General features: G+C 40.2%; 1 protein-coding gene across 1 annotated transcript in view; it reads right to left on the bottom strand.

The window, feature by feature from the left end:
• Positions 1–1859: 1859 nt before the first annotated feature.
• Positions 1860–23015, bottom strand: part of FAM174A (family with sequence similarity 174 member A) — a 29312-nt gene continuing 8156 nt past the window's right edge. Inside the window, exons 2-3 of the mRNA XM_019483969.2 lie at positions 14726–14860; positions 1860–2474 (exon numbers count right to left, since the gene is read on the bottom strand). Of these exons, the coding sequence (XP_019339514.1) occupies positions 2471–2474; positions 14726–14860 (139 nt within the window). The 3' untranslated portion in view covers positions 1860–2470. The remainder of the gene's footprint in view (positions 2475–14725; positions 14861–23015) is intronic.

The raw sequence follows: 23015 nt of genomic DNA on the forward strand, positions 1-23015 counted from the left end.
GTTGGGAAGCAGAAGGGCTGGCTGGGACATGAGTGTACCCAAAGAATAGAGCTGTATGCCTAGGTCAGTGTTTACATGTGTGTTTAGGGTGTTATTTTTGCTGCCATAAGATGGTATGATTCCCGACAGTACTACCTTACAGTGGCAAAAATTAGTTTGCTGGGGTCTAATAGCATCACGCGTGTAGACTGACAATTTACATGGCAGCAGATAATTCTACTGCACAGTTAAGCACATGTGTAGATGCATTCAGTGCATTACAAAGGACAGTTAAGCACATGTGTAGATGCATTCAGTGCATTACAAAGGTGTCAACAATTTTTTAGGGACTCAAGCAAGGTAGAATAGGATCTGTTCCACATTTCCTTGGGAAGCATTTCCTTGGCAGAGCAGCCATAAATGCCTGAAACACTTATTCAGAAGAGAATAAGTGTTGCATAAGTATGCACTTCTGCATAAGTGTAAACACTTAAGTGTAAACACTTATGCAGAAGAGAACATAAAGCATAGGTCCAAGCAGTGGTCATATGCATCAAGAACGAACTATGGTTAGAGCCCATGATAGAATGATATCGCACACTGACGATTTAAGAAATCTTCCCACCGTAGGATGAGTAAAGTGAATCACCTGAATGATGCAGCTAAATAGACTGTAGCTGCACATACTAAATAGTCCAAAATCCTTTAAATACAACAAATACTGCAAAACCTGGATGTCCATTTGAATGAGGAACAACTAGATTGTTAGTGCCTATACTGAAAAGCCCTTCCATTTTACAAGACAGACAGTGCCCTGACAGATGCTTTTTCCTGCTTTTGATGAGGATGTTCTGGACTTCTTTAGAATAACCTCTTTCCAAAAGACTAGTCAATTTAGCCATTCCTTGAAGGGAAGGGCCAGGATCTGGGCATGGATAACAAGGAGCTGGCCACGGTGCTGTGATAATAGCCTTCAACTAATGAAAAGGTGATGGTGAGGTTAACACCTGTAGATCAGTCTACCAATGCATGCGTGCAAACATAACATGCCCATGACCAGGAATGCAGCCCAGCAGCTTGGAGAGTAACACCTGGCCGGTAAATCTGGGGGTGAGGGGCATGGGGAGGGCAGATCAATGCCCCTGTGGTGAGGGAAGGAGGGAGGTAGTAGGGGTGGGGCTGGGGTAGGGGCTGGCAATGCTCAGCCGGGATGGGGCAGGGCCCGGGATAGAGTCAGTGGCTTATCCAGGGGGTGCAGGGCTGGGGGGGGAAGCTCCTGGGGGAGGCATGGTGAGGTATATGCCCCCTAGATCTGCGCACAGGGTGAAGGTGGGCTGCCTGCTGCACGCTCAGGGTTGGGTCCGTGCCAGCCTCTTCCCCGTGGCTGTGCTTGGGCCAGGCCAGGTGAGCTGGGTTGCAACAGTACTGGGAAGCAGGGGCTACAGTGAATTTTGGGGTGGCACTAGCCTCCCTCCCTCCACACTGTAGCTCCTCTCCCAGCACCTATCATTAGCAGCTATAACAGCTTTTAAGAAGGAAGATGTATACTGCTTGAAACCTGGAGACTTCTATATGTTTACAGTCAACAACTCTATAAACATGAGGAAAAAGTCTTAGGAATCACTATTTAGACTACAATTAGCAAGTACTGTCCAGCTATGAGAAGAAAAGTTACTCATAGGAATAGGGGGCACCTATCCTTACCAAAGCAGCAAAAGGAGACTACATGCACAGCAAGGTAAATAAGGGTGGGGATACCTTTTTACTCTGTGTGCGCACACCCTTACCTCATGATAAAAGGTAAGCTCAACTCTGGGATAATCTACTACAGGAAAGTTACTGCAAACACCTACATAGAAAGAAGTATCATACAAAATGTGTAGGAATGTTGTAAAACGTTTTATTTGTACACTTCCATACAGTTTTAAATAATGTTTACATACAACAACTCACATTCATTTAGTTAAAAATACTTTAAAAAAAAAAAAATCACACAAGGCAGTAGTTTGGCATATTCTTTTGAAGAGGAAAGCATCCCAAATAAAACCCTAATTTGAGCACTACTAGAGAACTGACGTGTTGATTTCACGTTGATTTACTTAATTTTACATTGGCAAAAAATTAATGAACATATTCCAGATTACTGTAGAAAAGGGTATACCATCAGTATGGTAAATAAGGAATAAAACAAGCAGAAAATACCCTGTTTTAAAAGGGTAATAGGCAACTGTTTCCAAATAGTGCACACACTTTCCATAAGCTTTGAATTTAGAGTATTCTATATATACAAAAAGGTACAACAAATTGTTACAGTATTTATTGCAACAAATGAGGGATGTCATAATATACACAGTTTAAATACCCATCACCATCACCTCTTCCTCCCTCCAGCCCTCCCCCAAACCCTGGAAATATATTGGCTTCTTATTCCTTCCAGGTAACATTCTTCTTCTGTAGCTAAGATTAAATTCTCTCTCTGAAAGGCACGCACTTATCTGCAATGAAAGAAACAGAGGTGATAATCTTTACAGTGCCTTGTTTCATGTGAAACTTCCACACAATTTTAGACACCGAAAAAAAGTTGAACTATGTTTAAGCACTGACTAACTGAACTTGCCCAAACCATAGCCAGTTTCCAACACTGATGAAAACCCTCTACCTTGTAACATAAAATATTCTTTGTTAAACTCCTTATATAACTAAGAGAATAACACAATTTGAAGTATATTTCTCTATGCTTGGTGTATGCTTACAAGAAAAAAAAAAAGCTTGAAAGAAACCTTAAAGGATTCCAGAGTTGAGTAAGAAAATGTAAGCAAGGATTTTTAAATTCCCGTATTTTTATACCCTTGTGCTGAGTTTCCACAAGGTACAGATACACCAATTGCAATTCTTTTCCACACATTTTTATTATTAAAATGCCCAATGGCTAAGCAAAAGGATTTTCTTTCCCTAACTGATAACTTTGGCTATGTATTTAGTGGCCAGCTCTCACCTGGATGTTTGCACCTGCACAAAGCAGATGCTCACCCTTATGGAGGAGAATGCTCTGAAGGATGGAGATTTTTGCATGCGGTTGCAATGTCACATTACAGGGTGTACTTCACAATGTGTTTCGCTTACGGAATGAGCATAGCCATTTCTGCGTATACCACTGGATCACAGAAGACTCAGCTGCTCATAGCATGCAACCTTGAAAAATGGCAAATGCAAAGTTGGAATGGACTGGTAGAGGTATGTGGAGCAGAGACTGGGAGGCACTGCTCTCATTGTACTAAGTGCTGGTAGGACTTTATCTGATATACTGTGTACCGCTCTTGTCATCCGTGGTCAAGAGAGGAACTCAAGCTGAAAGAGTTGAGAGAGAAGGGTGACTACAATAACCAAGGAAATGCACAGCCTATCAACAGAGAAGACAAAACTGCATACTGCATCGTTCAATTGCTGTTAATAAGCCTCCACGCAGTACAGCAGAACTGTGGCTTCTAGTTCAGGAGGTACCCACAGAGCAGGTCCACATGCTTGAGGGTACCACTGTCCAGTATGGTAAGTTTCTGATGGATAGGTGCTAAAACTCTAAACTTTTACAGTGCCTCTGGAATGAAAGAGCCTGTATGCACACTCAGTCTAAATACCACCGGTCCTTTTTCAAGGATCACCTAGAAAGTTCTTTTCTCTTTTCTTAACAATTGCCATTTTTCAAAAGGGCAGTTACTTGACTATAAGACACCCCCCATAATTAGATTCTATATATATATGGAAATTCTATAATTGTTAGAATTTTCCAGGTACAGAATCTAAGTACTGGAGGATTGTCTTGAATCCCTGCGAGAGCAGGGAAAGCAGTGGCTGGGTGAGCTCAGGTACTTCCCTTGTGCTCTGCCCCACCCACTACTTCCCCCTTCAGCCTTCTTGCCCCCTCTTGCCACCTACACCCTTCACCCCCACTTTCCTCTTCCCCACCCTCCAATCTCTTCCTCTTTCCCTGTCCCCAGCTTCACCAGTCTCTGCCCCTTCCTCCCAACTCCCCAGTCTCAGGGAAGCGGGGGGTGGGGGGAGGCGCAATGAAGAGGGATGGGGGCAGAAGTTTGCTGTGGATCTATTTTGGGCCCTGACCTGGGCTCTGGGCCACAGTCAGAGCTGTAGCAGCTGCCTGCTCCCCACTCTGATTCATATGCAAACCTAAGACAAGGGGCTTCCCCCCCCCCCCCATGCTGACTGGAGGGGGGGGGGCTCTTACCTTATATTTGGGCAAATACGGTAATTAATCCCAAAATATTTGGTATTTAATTAGCATAGATGCTATTAAAAGAAGTTTCCTGTATGCTATTCAATTGAGACTCTTGAGATAATTTTGTATACTTAAATCCCTTGCAGCTAGACAGTCAGCCTTAAAAGTGAGATTAAAACTGTTGCACAAAAACTGATTTACCATATACTATACTATACAGTAAATTTCCTAGTAATGATGAATTAATTTGTAGGACAGAAAAGAGTAGCAAGATTCTTCTCTTTCCCCAAAGCAACCTTCAAGGCTTTTGAATTCCTTATGGTTTTCCTTTTAAAAGCCATTCAAAATTTGAATACCTATTTATTTAAAAATAAATGGTTAAGTGCTGAGTTGCAAAACACGCAAACAAACAACCCACACCATAAAAGAGTCAACTCAAAAAAGAATCAACACACTAATTATGACAGCATATTGTTATAGTGCTATATACCCAGGCTTCAAAAAACAGACTAACCCTCAAAAACAATGCTGCCAAACACCAATTATTTTGGCTGCACCATGTACAAAAACCTCAAATAAAAATCTATGGCACTGCTAGAGGAGAAAAACAGTCAAAAACAGCACAGGGGCCTTTCAGGATATATTGCAAAGTTTGAGCAGTTCTCTATTAGGTTAAATTATGTTGTATGAGAGAATATACTGAATGAATACAAATCAAAGACTTTGTATATTCCTTTTTTCTTACTGACTGGAAGCAATAAGTCTTTGTAGTGGTTTTCACATTCCAAGGTAACAGCTTACAACACTAATGAACTTAGTTTTTGTAAAATTTCCTTCTACACATCATCATGCAAAAAACAAGGTTGATTTTCTGCAAATACTTTCATTTTAAATGTTTATCAACTGCACGTGTTAGTAGGCTCTTTTCTTTTGGAGATATAACTTCTTATTTCCATGTAGTACAACTGATTTTTCTCAGTTAATGACAATGTAGAACAGTGGTTTTCAACCTCATTAGACTTGAAACATCCCTCAGAAAACACCACCTCTTAGCTTTCATTCATCTTTTGACTATGGAAAAAGTACGAGAGCAATTCTTCTATTGCAAAGAATTTGGGAAGATCGCAACATATGAGAATGTTTTTGTCATTTCATAGATTTCATAGACGTTAGGGTTGGAAAGGACCTTGAAGATTACCAAATCCAACCCCCTGCCCCAGGGGCAGGGAGTCAGCTATGGGCAAAGGATCCCAGCAAGATAAGCATCCAAGTATTTCTTGAATGAGTCCAGAGTAGGTGTCTGCACCACTTCTAGAGGCAGTCTATTCCAGGTCTTGGGGACTCAGCCAGTAAAGAATTTTTTTTCTTATGTTCTGCCTAAAACAGTCTGGTAGGAGTTTATGACTGTTGGTCCTTGTTTTTCCTTGGGGGTGCTCTGGTGAACAGACATTCTCCCAAACCGATGCATACCCCTTATGCACTTATAAGCAGCCACCAGGTCCCCCCTGAGCCTGCACTTTTCCAGACTGAAAAGTCCCATGGCTCTCATCCTCTCTTCATAGAGCCTATTCTTTTGCCCTCTGATCATGTGCGTGGCTTGCCTCTAGACTCTCTCAAGCTTCTCAACATCCTTCTCGATTGCGGAGCCCAGAATTGGATGCAGTACTCTAGCTGTGGCCTCAGCAAGGCCCAGTACAGCAGGAAGATGACATCCTGAGGTTTACTTCAGAAGCATCTATAGATGCAAACCAGAGTTTTGTTTGCTTTACCAGTTGCAACATCATATTGGTGGCTCATGTTCATCTTGTGGTCAACCCCGACTCCCAAGTCTCTTTCAGCAGTGGTGCTAGCAAGCATAGGACTGCAGAGCCTATAAGTATGCTGCAGGTTCCCCGCCCCTGCCCAAGGTGGAGTACCTTACATTTATAGCATTATGGATTCTTATTTGAAATCTCTGCATTTATCTTGTAAATCATATGCAAGTGCTTACATGCCTAATGGTATTAATATCACATATTAAGATCTTGCAGTACCTAGGGGTATCACTGTACCCCAGTTAAAAATCAGTGCTCTAGAACAGTGGTTTTCAACACATGGTCCACTGACCCCTGGAGATTTGCAGACTATGTCTTGGGGTCCACACTGCCATTCAAAATTTTTTTTTAGAGATCTGCAAATGAAAAAGGGTTGAAAACTATTGTTCTAGAATTTGCAAAGTGAAGTCATAGTTACTGTCCCAAATTTATTCTTTGGAGACCTTAACGGATTCAATAGCCAATAAAATATTGTACACTGTTACTGCTCAACATGTGAGGTTTAACTAAATTAGCAGCCCTGCAGGACAGAAATTAAGGGCATATGTACACAGCTTTCTTAAGTAGGACTCGGCTCCCCACTGCAGATTGGGTAGCTGAAGCAAGTAATGATGTCTGAGGCAGGCAACATAATATCTTAAATGGTGCTGTAATGTAGTCGTATCAACGTAGCTACAAACAGGGGAGCTCAGGTAGTGTAACAGCAGTGCGAAGCTCAGCACAAGTTAGTCACTTGAGCATTAATCCTGCTTCTCAGGGCAGTTTTGCAGGCCATACTGAGGTCTCTCCTTTATCAAGGTTATATTAAGCCTATCTCTAGCATTGGTAACAAGGTTAATTCAGGCAAATCTATCCCACACGCTACTTACAGCAGTAACAGCCGTATAGACCTAGCTTAAGCTGCTTTCTCTTATTACCAAAATGGATTTTTAAAAAAATGATGTATGAACTCAACAACAGCACCAAGGGAACATTAGACAGCAAGTACTGGGATTTGTCAGGCTCCTTCAACTGCACAAGAATAAGCATATAAAATAAAGCTGAAGATAGAGAAAATGGACAGAAAGTAGATTTAATTTGGAATATTGTGGGGCAGTGCTAGCAACAAGAAAATTATGAGAGTTTGAGGCGGCTTTTTTTTTTTTTTTTTCAAATCCAGGTTTGGATATTGTGCTATCACCAGTGCATCTATAAGCACCCTGCTCAGCTGACTTCTGAATTACACACATTTAGCAACTGATATTGTCATTTTCTGTAGTATCGCTAGTCTGGTATATTGCATTATAATCACTGTTGTGCCATGGAGAAGTCATATTTTATAAAAAAAATCCTTATAAGCACTACTACTGGTTTGAGAAGGCCATTTTTCACATCAAATATTATCAAAGCAGGACATTCTCTTTCAGGTTCAGAACAAGCCTGGTGCACATAAACACCATGGTCTATCTCAGCTTAAAAAAAAACAACCTCAGAATCTTTTGCAGCAGAAGCATCTTCCTGCAGCAAGATGCAATTCCCCACTTACTTACATTAATGGATACCAGAGTGTATAGCTGTATAAATATGTAAATGCAACACTGGTAACTTTGCCCACATTGCTTGTAACATCTGTCATTCTAAAGACTACAAAACTCATTTTTGAAATGGCCAATATTAATAATTTAATTCAGGCTTTTCTGTCTGGAATGGTTAAGCTAAGTGATTATTCCCTAAAGTAGGTAAATCCAAAACAAAGGCTGCTTATTTGAAAATCCAAGCAGTTTTTCTTCCTATGAGATGACTGTATAATAATGTAGATTTGCTAAAGGCCTCTTTGGTAGGATGCTGGGAGCTGAGGGCAAGTCAGTTCCACATGCAGATCTTTGTTGATTTAAATAAATGACAGCATGCTGCAAGTTTCTTAATTAAGCACAAGTGCATGGATTTCAGCAACAGCACCACCTAAACCAGTAAGTAATGAAGCACAAACTAGAATGCAAAGATAAAAATTATGAAACAACTGTCACAGTCTATATGGAGGGCAGTACCCAAGAGGATGGGGTTTTTTTTGCTGCTTAAGGGATCTCCAGGCTCTAGCCATGGCACTGATTAAGTTCCAAAGGTACATTTTTGAAAAGAGAACAAACATGTCTCCCAGTATTGAAAGCTAATGGAAACTGACTAGGTCTTTGGTACAATCCTATTCAGATTTAACAAGTTGTCAAGTTTGTCCCTTTTGGTTTCGCACTACACAGGATTTTTAGCTGTCAGGCTGTTTAGGAGGCCCACACACCCACTTGCATCACATTTGTCTTCTTGAAAGTGGAAAAATAAAAAGTGAAGGCAGATCTAAGCTTAAACTGGACTTCTGTCAAGAGGCTGTGTTCTCCCTTCCATTGCCTCATTTGCTGTCAATAACAAGAAAGAAAGATGCTGTTCTTGTGAGGCTACTGCAACACTATAACTAGTGTGGGGCCACTGGGGCAGCTACCATGAGGTGGGAGATGGTGGCAAGAAGGGGCAGAAAAATATCAGCAGCCACTGCAGCCACACATCACACTAGTGGCACAGCAGCAGCTGGAAGTCGCCACTCAATGGCTAGGGACAGAAGTTACCCAAACTGGTTTAGGTGATCAGAAACTGGTTTAAACCGGTAACAGAAGTTCAGTGCACATAAACCAGGTTCAAAATGGCTGAAACTGGTTTAAAATAATCCTGGTTGAATGAATTATCAGACTGATTTGGGCCAAACTGGTTTATGAAACTTCTGTCCCAGATCCCTTCCTGTTTCAAGTTAAATCACAGTCCCCCAGCGTGCTTTCCAGCCCTGGGCTGGCCTGGCTGTCTGTTCCAGCAAAGAAGGGTTGTGGGGGGGGGGGGGGGGGGGGGGAAGGAAGAGGCATGTACCCTCCCCCCACCCAGTAAAACCCCGGCTGGGGTCTGGGGCCAGGGTGGGGGGGTCAAACCCACCTTCCCAGGAGTACAGAGCTGCCCTGCTGATAAACTTACTGTTGGCTGTACCTGTGGACTACAAATCTGAGAGGCACCTGGGAAGCAGAAAGAGAAAGTGATGAGCAACCCTGCAGAGTCCTGCTGATGTGATTCTGGCCTGCAAATCCCAGGGACCTTAGGGGCAGCAGGAAGAGGAAGTGAACACACAGCTCATGCTGGCTACCTGGCCCCCCAGCTTCTGGCCTGAGCCACGGCAGGCATGTGGCTGCATTTCCTGAATCATAAGTAAATGCATATCCAATTGTTTCTCAGTTTAATCTCTGCAGCTTAGACTAACCTGCAAAGACTGAATCAATTCAGCCTCAGGCTTTTTGACTGTTTGTACGTAGCCTATGTATCCCACTGCCATGGGAACTGGGCTGCTTTGCTATACCCCTGTACTGCAATCTGCTTTGCATACTTATATATCTCATGGAAGGCTTCATGGCTTAGATACTAAGAGGATTTGCTGCAAATTAACAACTTCTGTTAAAGATACTTCGCTGTAGATCACCAAATGATAGGAAGCAAACAATGTTATGTCTCGGTCTAGAAAGGCAAAACAGCAATACTATGCTAATTACATTTGGAGTACATACAAACTAAGTATAATGCAGTGGAATAATTTCTTCAAACAAATTAATTGGTTTAGAAAACAAAAGCTCAGTGTTACCACTGAACAAGTTGATCTCTAAACACAGGCTACTTGGAGAAACTTCAACAATAAAGTTAGGTCTTCTACAACTGAACTTGTGTGAAGCAGCAATATTAAAAGAAAGAAAAGAAAAAAAATTAAAAAAAAAATCAGTGTAAGCAGTAATTATAGAGACTTTGAAATGACACTAATAACTCTCCAAACTGGGCAGAGATAATGTTAAATGTAGGATTTAGCTACAGAATACAAAAGTTGAAAGAGTAACTAACTGAAGCAGAAATTGGGGTGGAACACTAAATGCATATGTTGTATGTTAATTTCTAGAAGGTTTAATAGACTAAGAGGAAAGAAGCTGGAACAAACAATATTGTACACAACTAAAACAGCAAAATGCATATCTCCCTCCCCTAACCAGCCATGTCTGTATTTTGTTCTTTTAAAGGAAACAGAAGCAATACACATGCCATGACACTGGAAAAACTTACAGCACAGAGTTCTAAAATCATTAAGCCATCTCCTCACTGTTAGACTGCAAATGTCTGGCTAGCATAAGATATGCTTAACATAGTATGGATTCTGTTTAATACTGATACTGAATTTTGCAAAGTATGACATAGTATCCTCCCTATGAAACAGAATCCAAACAAGAAATGTCATATATTTTTGGATACAATTATACCCAGTAGCATGCTGGATACTGTGAATCCAGTAGGTGATAAATGGGCAGCTCAGAATACTTGTTCTTTTTTCTTCCAAATACAAACTTGGTGGACATATAGCAAAGTAGTACTTTTTCCAGATACAAAATAAAAATACAATCTTAATGAGCTAATAACCACTGGATTTAAGTACAGGATAGGACAGCAGTGAATTTGGTTCTCTCAGCAAGGATAACCAAACTGATTTTTTTTAAATGGCAACTAAGAGTATGATTCTCATCCCATTACCTGGATTAATTTTTGAAGTCCCCAGTAGGCTAACTGCTTTCTTTTTCTCTCTCCTGTCCACTCTGCCTCTCTCAGCAGCATCCCCTCCTTTTCCCTCCCCACTTCCTACCCTTTGTATTCTAATCACTGCTTTCTATTTAGCAGCTCTGCTTCATGTAGTCCCCCTTCACAGCATCTGATGAAGCCAGCCCTCTCCTTATAAAAGCTCATGCTATACATCTCTGATTTAGTTAGTCTATAAATGATGCAAATCTACCCTGCTTTCCATCATTTTTAAAAACAGTTTAGATAGCTTAAATATAATTAACCCATGCTATGGAAGAGCTAAAAAATAAACTGGAAACAGATCCATACTATAGTCCACCATTGAATGGTGACATTTTTTAATACGGTATTTAAGGAATACAATCAGAACAGACAAAGGGCACCCCATCATTTCTGGCCTGTATCTCTTACAATAAATATTATATTTTAACATATCAGTTGATCTATTTCACTTTTTCCACTGCTCCTTCTATGGTAAAATATACTAGTATCAGGCCAGCCACTAAAAGTACTGGAATACGCTGCAGCCTGCTCATCTGTTCTCATGTGCTTGATTACTTCTCAGGATCTATCACTTTTAATTACAATCTGCCATAAACTGTTTAGTTATTATCGTTATATGTACAAACACCAAATGCAGACTACTTCCATGTAATAGAAGTCAGGGAAATACTGTTAAAGCAAAAAAAAAAAAAAAAAAAAAAAAAAAAAATCCTGACGCAAAAGATACCTCAACTAGGAAAAAGAGAGACAGGCAGAGAGACTTAATATGAATATGTTGGAACCATTACTTTTCAGATGACAAAGTTTAAAAGCCAATAATTTTATCACTATAATGAATACATTCTTGGACCATTACAACCTCAAGCAGGAAATTCTTTGGATTGGAAAAAAAAAAGTCCCATCTAGGACTTGGGATTTTGAAAAGCACCACCTGAATTAATGGGCCTAGCTGTATGTATGTATGGGGAAAGGTAGATACGTTACATCTCTCTACCATGAGCCACTAGGATGCAGCATCAAAGGAGACCGCCATAATCACAAGCAGATGCAGGACCTCTCTTCGTGAGACTGGGTGGCCAGCAAAGACTACAAAGTTAAAGTTAGAGTCGGTAGGAAGACTCAGAACAAACCATGGCCAGAGCTGTTTTCTCTTAGCAGAGACTTTTCCATAGCTGAGAGAGAACGATTAAATCCATGAAGGTCAGGTCACTTGACCCACAAGTCAATAATCTTGTTAGTAAGGAATTCTAATCAAGCTGTATGAATATAGCTGGTAACAGATATGGAGTCCAGGTACTTGTTACATGCAGGGAAGAGGCTGAGGTCCTTAGTGAACCCTAATTAAAAGAGGACTCAGAGAAGGCATCTCCTAAAGTAGATAAGAAATGGAACTGGAGCTTCTGCACTGAAGAAATATGCCTCTTAATAAAGTATGATGGAGGACACTGTGGTCCCAGGAAGAAGGAAATTGACCATCAGACCCCAGCTCTTCCCAGAGGGGAGCAAAACAATTCAAGAAGAATTCTGACCTGCATGGAATGAGTTACTGTTGGTAGTTCCAAGACAAGTTAAATGAATAAGGTTGTGGCCTAATTAAATTATAACCCTTGTAACCTTTCCTTCTGCGTGTCTAGTACAGAAACAGGAATGAACCCCAGGGGAGGGCAGAGGCAAGAGTACAAAATATACTGTAACAACTTCTTTATTTAGCAGTGTTTACATCCTTGCCTGGTAAGAACAGTGCTGCTCTAACGAGTTTTCTAAACCTAAGTAGAGTTCTTAACACAGTATTCACCTACTAACCTAAAAGCTAGAACAAACAAACCAAAAACCAGTGTAGAAATGGATCCTATACTGTCATAACAGTTGTGTCTTTAAAGCGCCGGGGGGGGGGGGGGGGGGGGGGGGGCAGGACACGCAGGGAGGGGAAAGACTTAGCTACTTTTATGTCCTGACTACAGAGGCTGCAAACAGTAAAAACAGCAATAATAGAAATATAGGAATATGTCAATGTGACAAGTAAGGCCTGCTTTGAGAATATTATTACTTCACCTTATTTTAATGATTATAAGCATGTTCAGCACTGTTTGCATGTCAATTTTTATATTACAATTCAGTATTTTCCATTGGATTTGACAAACTAAATACAAACGGATAAGGGAAGTCAACAGCTAAGGCACCTGCAACTACCCAAGTATTCAGAGCATTTTCACTATAAATAGCACATGACACTCCACATGAAATGAATGCTATAAGAATATAACAATCCACATTTTCACTGACTACCTGTCTTGTATGCATACCAGACCAGCCTCTGGCTTCTTTACTTTTCATTCCATCCAGGAAGAGCACACACCAACTGCTGAAACTTCCTTAGCCTGATGAAGGGTTTTGGAACCCAAAAGCTTGCTTAATAATTGTTTTCCAACTATTTAAGTTGGTCTGATAAAAGATATCAGATTCACCCAAAGAACCTTGTCTGCTATAAGAAGTCACACCTGAAAAACAGTATTTAGTCTGGTAACTAATAAAGCATGCAGACAGACTTAAGGATGCAGAAGCCTTGGTTTTCCAAAATAACTTTTAAGATGTTGCATGTTTGTTTTAGGTCTCAGGACATCTCTTAAAATGCTTTAAGATATCAGTCAGCAACAGTTCTTATGGACAAGCTTCAAATACTTCTAAGATAAAACCATAAGTCAAAAGGAGGCAGATAATAAGATATTAGAATGGAAACTGGTTATTTTCACATCAAACACTTTTAATTTGCTTGGTATACACTGATTTGAATATATGCTCTCTTTTGGGAGAGTTTCAGGAAAAAAAATGTTTTATTCTCTTTAAAAAGTCTGTCACTACTGGCAATTAGCTCAAACACAGTGCTTAAATTTACCTTATCACCAGAGATCCTGGTTTTCTCTGATAAAAAATTCCCAATTTTTGGAATAAAAAAAAGTAATCCAAAATCCATTTTTTTCCATGATTAAAATGAAACAAAACTATATACATCTATATTAGTGTTGTTTCATTTTAATCGCAGAAAAAAAGTAGATTTTGGGTTACCTCTTTTAATCCAAAAATTGGGGATTTTATTTTTTTTAAATCAGAGAAAAACAGGATCCCTGCTTATCATTTTGGAGAACAGGTTTTACATTTAGCTTTGTAACAGCGTTGCTAAATCTCCTTGTGTCCTAAACGTGACTGTGATAGGATTAAACTTTGTTCTACAATTTCTGACAAACTAAATTTGAACGGGTACCTATAATTCTGACTTTTGTTATCTCACCAAGGTTTGAGAAGCGCCTTATGCAAATTCAGGATTACATGGTTCTTTAGTGGGAAAGAACTCAATCTGAAAACCTAAATAAAATATAGATAAGTAAAGGCACCAAAGCTTAAGACAACCAAATAAAAGTCATGAGATTTTCACAGCCACGTAGCATCTCCTCCTTCAATAAAGAAGTTGCACACAAAAAAGGGATGCCTAGTTTCTGGCAAGTTTCAACTGAGACGTTTCAATTTTGTGAAGTCCAAACAGATGTTCAAAATGTCCAAAAAATTCTTATGAAAAATTATCTTTTTAGCTCTCATGATGGCAGAAAGCTTCTATGTGAATTGAAGATGTCAGTTAATATGACCATGTTTTTCCCAAGTCTACATATTAATTCAAACAACAACTCAAAAACAAAATTTCCATATACCCCGAACTGCCTTCTCCAAAACAGAAGAAAGGGTCACTATTAATTACTAAATGCCAATCATTTTAGCAGACAAAATAGGGAAGGGAGTGAAAGCTATTGGGAACTGCAGGTGGAAAGGAAATGCAAAGACGAGAACAATGGACACTCCAAAAACTGCAGCACTGAAAGGAGGGTAATATTTACCACATAATACTTACTATACTTCTTAAAATGCAACCTTCAAGTGTATTTGACTGACCTATTCTAATAGCTTCAGTTGAATATTAATATGTGCACTACATAATGTGCCTCTGAATTTGTAATTAAGTTGCTTGATGCTTGACCATTAGCATTCCTCCGCTTCTGTTGCAACTAAAGCATGTTAAAATTTTATTACAAACCTTCGAGGATGATTGGCATCAAACAGCGTTGTATCATCATCGTCGTCATCTTGTTCTAAGGGTGTCAACTCCATGTTTTCTATGTTAGTGTCCAGAACTCCATATCTTCGAGTCTTTCTGTTTCTTCTTCTAAGCCTGAAATATTTTAAAATAAAAAGTATTTGAATTACTGATACAGAAAACTGTGGGAATACTGTATTAAAAGGGAACAGCTTTGGCTTCTTAAAATATAAGCAAGTTGAAATTCTCTATACACAGAACTATTTAAAATATTGAGCGTATAGGGAATCGTAGAAAAGTAGGCCTGCCAGGAATCACTGGAGGTTATATAATCCAGTTGTTCTCAACCCTTTTTGTACCAGGAATGATGGCCAGTCCCAACCACGTAAATAGTTTAAGTAGAAAACAGGCCCCTGGCCCTACCAGTACCCCCTACTCCCAACCCACTGCCCCTTGCCCCCAGGTCCCAGCCCCCCACCATGTGGGATGGGGGGTTCCCAAGCAGGTCCTTACAGGCTGGAACTCTGCCAGTCAGCAAGAGAAAACCCAAGGATTCCCACGTTTTTATCCTTTAAAAGAGAATGCATTTTCAAAGTTAGTTGATCCATTTTTAAAGCTTGTTCGTGATCCTTTCATATATTCTTGTCATCCACTTTTGGGTTGTTGAAAGCTGATCTAATCCAACCTCCTGCCAAAGAAAGGGTCATCCCTATGGCAAACCATCCCATGCAAATCCTTGTCTAACCAATTTCTAAAACTATAAAAATCAACCTGTCACACAGCTACAAGCCATAGTATCCTAACCTGACACAGGCAAAGCAAGAAGACAATGGCAGTGTCCTGCTACTGCAAGGATTATTGAAAATATGCCCAAAAACCCAAGGAAGAGAGAGACATTCCCCACTGCAGAGGAAGGCAAAAACTCCTACAGTTTATACCAAACTGGCCATGGGATAAAATTCCTTCCTGACCCCATACGAAAAAACCTGTCTGACCCTGAGTGGAGGTATAAGACCCTCTAGCTATGAATCTCTAGGCTTTAGTTGCAGCAGGAGCACTGGCATACCCCAGTTAGAGCCCCGCCATAGCTGCAGCCAACACACAATGCTTCTGAGGACGGCAAAAAAAAATAAAAAATAAAAAATTCTTGCTGGCCCCATGTAGCAATCAACAAAGCCCAAAAGCATGGGATATACCTATCATAGCTATGCCTAGATCATCATCATCCCTGACCAATCCTTATCCAACCTCTTGAATACCTCCAATTATGGAGTCTACAACTTCCCTAGGCAGTCTATTCCACGGCCTCACTTTTCTAACAGTGAAGACATTTTTCCTGATCTAAGTCCATTTTACTCCAAATTCAAACTATAGGTTCATGTCCTGCTCTCTGCAGCAACAGATAAAAGTTTTTCCTTTTTCTTTATGGCAACCCTTTGGGTATTTGAAGACTGCTATCACATCCCTCCTTAATCCCCTTTGCCACAAACTGAACATGGCCTTCAACTTCTGCTCTCATGGCTTGGACCCTCTCTAGGTTCTCCATGTCCATTTTAAAATGCAGAGCCCAAAACTGTACACGATACTTTAGATATAGCCTAACCAGTGCCAGGTAAAGAGGCACTATCACCTCCCCCATCTTGTACCTATTGCTTCTATTGATGCAGTGCAAAAATCACATTTGCCTTTGTACACGTGTCATTTTGCACTCACATTGAGTCTGTGATCCACCAAGATTCATTTTTCCTAGTGGTCGCATCCAGCCATTATGTATTTGTGTTTTTGCCTATTCTTCCTGAGATGTAACACTGTTCATTTGTCAGCATTGAACTTCATCCTGTTAATTACAGCCCAGTTTTTCAATCTGGCAGGATGTTTCTGAATTATATACCTATCCTCCATTGTGTTGGAAATTCTTCCCATTCTTCCATTTTTGTGTCATCTACAATTATGCTAAAAATCTGTTTATTCTGGCCTCCAAATCATTAATAAACACATTGAAAAGCACTAGGCCCAGGACAGACTCTTGTGGGGATACCACCTGGAACCTCCTCCCACTCTGACATGGATCCATTTATAATTACCTTTTGCTTGCAGCTATTGAACCAGTTGTCTATCCACCTTACAGTAGTTTTCAATAACCCACACTTTTCCATCTGTTTGAGAAGGTCATGTGGGACCTTCATCCCAATGAAGTAACATTAAAATATCAAAGACATTCCTCTGAACATCAAGTTTTTAGAAGTAAAGGGCTATAGACTGCTCTCTGTCACCCATGCTTCTGTGCTTAGGTATTTTAATAATGGTAAAAGCATATAATGCTATTTCTCTCTCTAACTATGTACAAATACCCATCTCCACTGAATTATGGTTATCATATATTCACATGTGCAAATATAAGCAGGATGTTAAATAAGCTTCCGGCTTTGAAAAATCTTGAATCTATAGTGACAACATGGAAAATCTAGCTATGAACATACAAAAATCACAAGCTGTACACTTCTATACTGATGAGCAGATTTAAATACAGGATTATCTGATACAAAAGGGCCTAATAAACTGCATAAACTGCAAAACAAGCAAAACCATGTCTGTTCTACAGCTTTATTCCCTGCATAACAACAATGGCATTTATTTTTTGGTAAAAAAATAAAATAAAACAACATAAAAAAATTTAAAAAAAAAGAAACACATTATGCTAAATGCCAGTAGACAGAATGTAGCATTCTCTCCCTCTTTTTTTTTTTTTTTCTTCAGAGACAGAGAAACTATCTTTAAGGAAGTAAGGGATCTTGACAAACATTCCTCACCCTCCTCAAGGCTATCATGTACCCAGGAATTCAGGTGATGCCACTACTCTCATTGCAGGTCCCCCTTTTTTAAGAGTTTATTAAATTAATGTTTATCATAAGAAACCAAAATATTATGCATAACTAAATAAGTTGTGCTATCAAAGTTTGCAAGAGTAAGCCAGCAGAGATGAGACTAGTTATGAGGGCCCCTGCTCAAATATCGCATTCAAGAAATTAGTAGGAGCCAACTTTCTACTTTTCTGGACTGATACCAGTAAACCTGTTGGCTTGCTATTTGGTCTCTCTGTCAATCATATTCAGCCCCCCACTCAAGGTGTACAGTGAGCATCCTGTACATAGGAAGAAGAACAGGTAGTTGCAAAGCATGAAAAGAAGGATTAATGGGAAATGGAACACATGGGAAATGTTAGTAATGAATATTAAAAAGAAAAAAAAAGTACATCTCATTGGGTTTCAAGTTAGCTGTGATTGATGACTTGGGGAAAATATATCAAAGTAAAATTTCATTACAAGTGCAGATCCAAAGGCAAGATTCCCACTGACTTAATGGGATCAGATGTCATCCACAGATACGACTGTGGCTAGTTAATGACCAAAGGAACAAGTTGACAGAATTAAGAATGGGATAATAAAGGATACTAAAACTATACAAGTCAATGGTGTACTCTGGTTCATCCAACCTTAAAAGGGGATAATAGAAGTAGAAGGGGTCCAACTACTGGTGACAAAAAATGGAGAGACAGATGCAAAGACTGATATGTAACAAAAATGTTGAGACTTAAATTCAGAAAGGAGCTCAGTAAGTGGGGATATAATATTAAGTATATAAAAAAAGAACATAGATCATGTGAGATCCTAGTTCCCTTGTTGTTTAATTTAAAAAGGAAACATTCATTGAAACAGATTATTGTTTTAAAATCTACAATGCATACATGGCATAGCAGGAAACAACTGACAACTGATAGCTTTCTAAGGACTCTTCAAGGGTTTTAGCATGTTGAGGGAAGGGATGGGGGAAGAAAGGTATCAGGGATTCTGAGGAAAATGGATCCAAGAAGTTCTCAGATAAAACTTTCAGCATTTTAGAAGCTTTTATCAGTCACAAAAAGGACCTTATGATCCAAAGAAAGAATTCTTTAACTCTGAACACCAATCTAAGGGACACCATTCATGCATACAAAATTGAAAGTTCCAAGCCCACCAACATGTGCCAGCTTTGTGAGCTAGCCCTCCCTAGTTTGACAGTTAATTTCTCTGGTTTCAGAGGATAATTACCATTTAAAAATTGTCTTTCTTCTTCCATGATTTTAAAAAGTTTCAAAGTAAGGGCATTTTCTCCTTCTCTCCTCTATGAATATATATTGTTTGAGAAACATGCTGTTAACTTTAGCACCGCTAAAGTCTGGTAATTTTTCAGAGCCTCTCAATATTGCTCAAGTTTCACTAGTCCTGACCCTTTTTAGACTGTCAGTTCCATGCTGCTTCTCTTAAGATACATATCTATCTATCTATCTATCTCCCATACTGCTTTCATTTTACTTTAAAACATTTTTACGTGAAGTCAGTTGCGTTAAATATGATTCATTCAAATTACTGATTAAATGTTCAGTTTCCTCATTGACAATATGCTTTGACAATTAATTTTATCCACTAAATTCCCCAGGACTGGACAGCTCCTGACAATCAGTTTAGATAAATAGCTTAGAAGGATAAAATCAAATATACTTATTTCCTCAAGCATGGATGGAAACTCTAAGAAAGATATCTAGAAAAAAAAAAGTCTAAAAATAAGGTGATTTTTCCTTCTCCCCTCCATGCATATATTTTTTTGAGAAATATGCTGTTAAATCAGGGCTAGACATGCTTGATTAGTCTTGTTAATGAAGACCTGCTCTACAACATTGCGGGTAATCCTCTCATTTTAAAGGGAAACAAATTGCAGTACTGCTACAATCTAAGTTATAATTTTTCCACATAGGTTTATTTAAACTGTGTAAACAGACTGAAGTTTTGCACACATGCCATGAATCTTCATGCAATCATAGTTAATCATTTAAAATGTTTAAGTTCAATGCAAGTAAATGTTATTTCATTTAATCTTTTTCAGCCTAAAAGAAACATTACAAGTATTCTAATATTCTGCCCTGTACATAGTGCAGTTATCCACACCTGTAAAAAGCAAGAGGAAAGCAGATTTACCTACATCACTATTCTAATATGACTATATTTTATGCTCTCTTGGCTGTCACTATATTATTTGCACATGGACAAAAAAACAAATAGGCAATAAAAGTTTCAAATTCAATAGTGTTGGTTTAATTTCTTTACAAATTAATACAAAACTTCAAGAATAGAGATTTCTTCTCTAAACCCTCCTTCCCGGCACTTAACTTCAGAGTAAGTTGGTAACTGGCTTGTATGAAAGGAAGCTCTAGTTGATAAATAGTACTGTTACAATATGATTCTATTGGAAATGATGTTTTTCATCATTATAAATACAACTAAAAAAAAATCTAATCCTCCCTGCATCATTACTTCTCAATTTAAAATTATTGTTTTCGGACAATTCTAAGAACAGCTTATTAAGAGGACTTAGTGTAAAGTGATTAGATCACTATAGATTAGAGTCCCTGATAGATCACCACATGCTTCCTGAGAAGTTTAATTCTTAACAGAGTTTGATCAATAGCTCTCCAGAGAGGCTAGTGACAAACAGTAAGGTGTCTTTTGGGAAATGTTTGTAGGTCAAGCCAGTGAATCATTTAAGAGCTTGGTAACAGTCCAGGGAGAACAACAGTTTAAACTGACTGTCACAGGGCACCTCGGTGCCCCTGCTCCTAGAAAGGAGGAACTGCCAGGGAGCGAGTGAGCGTGCCCTGGCCTGACATAACGAGCCCACCTGAGGCTTGCTCAGGTAATGAGCGCAGCTGCGGGTTGCCGGAGCAACCAAGCGGAGCCAGCTGCCTGTAGGAGGCAGGGCCTGGCCCTTATAAAGCTCAGGGCTGAGGCCAGGCTGGGAGTTCTCTGCCAGCAGCCAGAGAGGCAGGAGCTCCCTCAGCCGACATATGGGGAGAAGCCCGACGAGCGAGTACAGCTCAGGATAGCCCTGACAGGATTGGGCACTAAAGGTTTAGCCAGGGGGCTTTATGTTTGTGTTATAGCCAGGAGGCTCTAGTTTACGTTTGGTTCTGTATATTACACCCGGAGGCTTAGGTGAGGCTGTAGGGGTTGGAGGAGGCCTCAATTATAGGGACCCCAGAGAGTGTGGGGTGCCCTAGCGCCAAGAGGGCGCATTATTTTCATAGCGCCAGGGAAGGTGCAGCTCGCACGCCAGTGCGTGAGCAACTGGCGGTGAGGAGCGCGGCCAGTGGGTCGCGGGCGCAACCCATAGGTTGCAGACGGGGACCTAGACCCCAGATTGCGTGTGGGGGAACATAGACCCCGGCCCCAGGAAAGGAGCGGTATTACTGAGTAGCCCAGAGTGGGCACAGCGAGCCCCAAAGAGGGGGAGCGCCATTGTACGTTATTGAGTAGCCCAGTGTGGGCACGGTGAGCCCCAGAGAGGGGGAGCACCATACTGAGCAGCCCTAGAGAGCGGGGCCATATCGAGGAGCCCGAGACGGGCATAGTGAGCCTGGCCACAGGCTAGTGCGGTAACACCCCTCAGACCGAGGCAGGGCGCTGCGGTTGCCCCGAGAAGACAGGGAGTAGCAGCGCGGTGAGCCGGGGTCAGAGAGGGTATCCGTGTGGTTGGCCAGGGAAGGGCCGGGGCCCGCTAGGGAGTCCCTGAGCGGGACCGTGCCATCAGGGGAGGCCCAGCGGGAGGCTGGGCATGAGAGAGACAGACCCAACAACATCTATTACATCTGCGAGGCTTGGGGCGTGGTATCAGGGGAGGTAGGAGCCACGCATAGCCCATAAGGCTGGGGTGCTTGGGTAGCGCCCATTGTACGGGGAGACCCACAAGGGGTCCAGGAGCTTACGTGCCCGAGGAAACACAAGGCAGCCTCCCTATTACATATTCCATCAAGACGTGGCGGGCGAGAATGGAGGGTGCCCTCGGGCCGAAGTAGCGCGGTGAGAGGGCCTCAAGGAGATCACGGCCCTCCGCGAGGACCCCGCTGTGACACTGACCTGTAAGATAACTCAGAGTGACAAAACTTGTATCACACTGCAACAACATCAAGGGCCCCTAATTCAATTTTTTTCTCTAATGTATATTTTAAACTAAATTAAATAGATCACTATGCATAAAAAATACAATACAAGTCAAAAAGTTCTTGTCTTAATTAAAAGCAGCATTCTCATAAAATAAAACTATTTCTTGAATGTAAACCACATCTGTTCTGTGAATGGGACTCAAATTCCACATTTTAAATCCAAAGGAGAATTGTTAAAAAAACCCTTAAAAATGGACTCTAAATACCTTCCTAGAGATTTCATTAAAAAAATTATAGCCATGTTGTACAACTAAATACTGAAATATATTTTGCATGTTTTATTCAGAATGCCAATTAGTTATGGAACATGACAAATACATCTCAGATTAGATGTGCTCTTTCATATGTTTAAAAACACTTTTTTTTCCCCTGAGAACTGTTTTCAGCTTCTTAATTTGCTAAATAAATATGTATCAAACATTATGTATTAAAAAATATGTATTAAACATTTTCCCCTAATTTTCTACACTTTCATTTCCTTTTCTTTTCCATTTTTAATTCAAGAAAGGCTGTTTTCAATGCAGTGTTTCTACTCCCTCTAAAATAAGGATAAGGAGTCCACAAGAAAATGGTCTTTTTTTTTTTTTTGTTTTAACCAGTCAACTAACATTGAAAGCTTATCCATTACTGGTTTTCCAGTGGAAGTGTGTGTGCGTGTTTTGAACAATTTCTTTGGCTGCTGTCCAAAGTCAGAGAGAGGAGGAGCTAAGAAATTTGTTTTACATTAGCAGGGGCCCAGTGATCATGAATTAAAAACAAATAGGTCCAATTTTAATCTTTTTAATTTTTTTAGCAAACATGGTACAAGCTGACCTTCATTTTTATTATACATTTGAAAGTAGTTTCATTTTCTGATCAGTAATCTTAACTTATGAGGTTTCAGTGTTACTAGCAGGAGCTAGTACTTCTGTCCTCATTTTTTGACCAGATTTACAGATTTGCCAAGGAGCTAACATCAGGCTCTTCCTTAATCTAAGCATTTATTTTGCCATAACATATATAGTCAAATCCCAAAGTAAGATTACACTGATATTATACCTGCCTTTGCTCATCCCTAAGAAAAGGATGTACTATACCTTGCCATACTTTTTTTCAGAGGAACACACTGGAAGAAGTAGACAAGCTTGTTAAGGCCCAAGAGGCCATTTCCTAGGACAAGCTTGTAGGTAAGGAAGGGCTGAAGCAAAGATTTCTGTTATGGGAATGAGTCAGAGATATCAATTACAAAACTGGTACTTCTAAATATTGTCACCCAGG

Source organism: Alligator mississippiensis, chromosome 3 (assembly GCF_030867095.1).
Source record: "Alligator mississippiensis isolate rAllMis1 chromosome 3, rAllMis1, whole genome shotgun sequence".
NCBI classification, from domain to species: domain Eukaryota; kingdom Metazoa; phylum Chordata; order Crocodylia; family Alligatoridae; genus Alligator; species Alligator mississippiensis.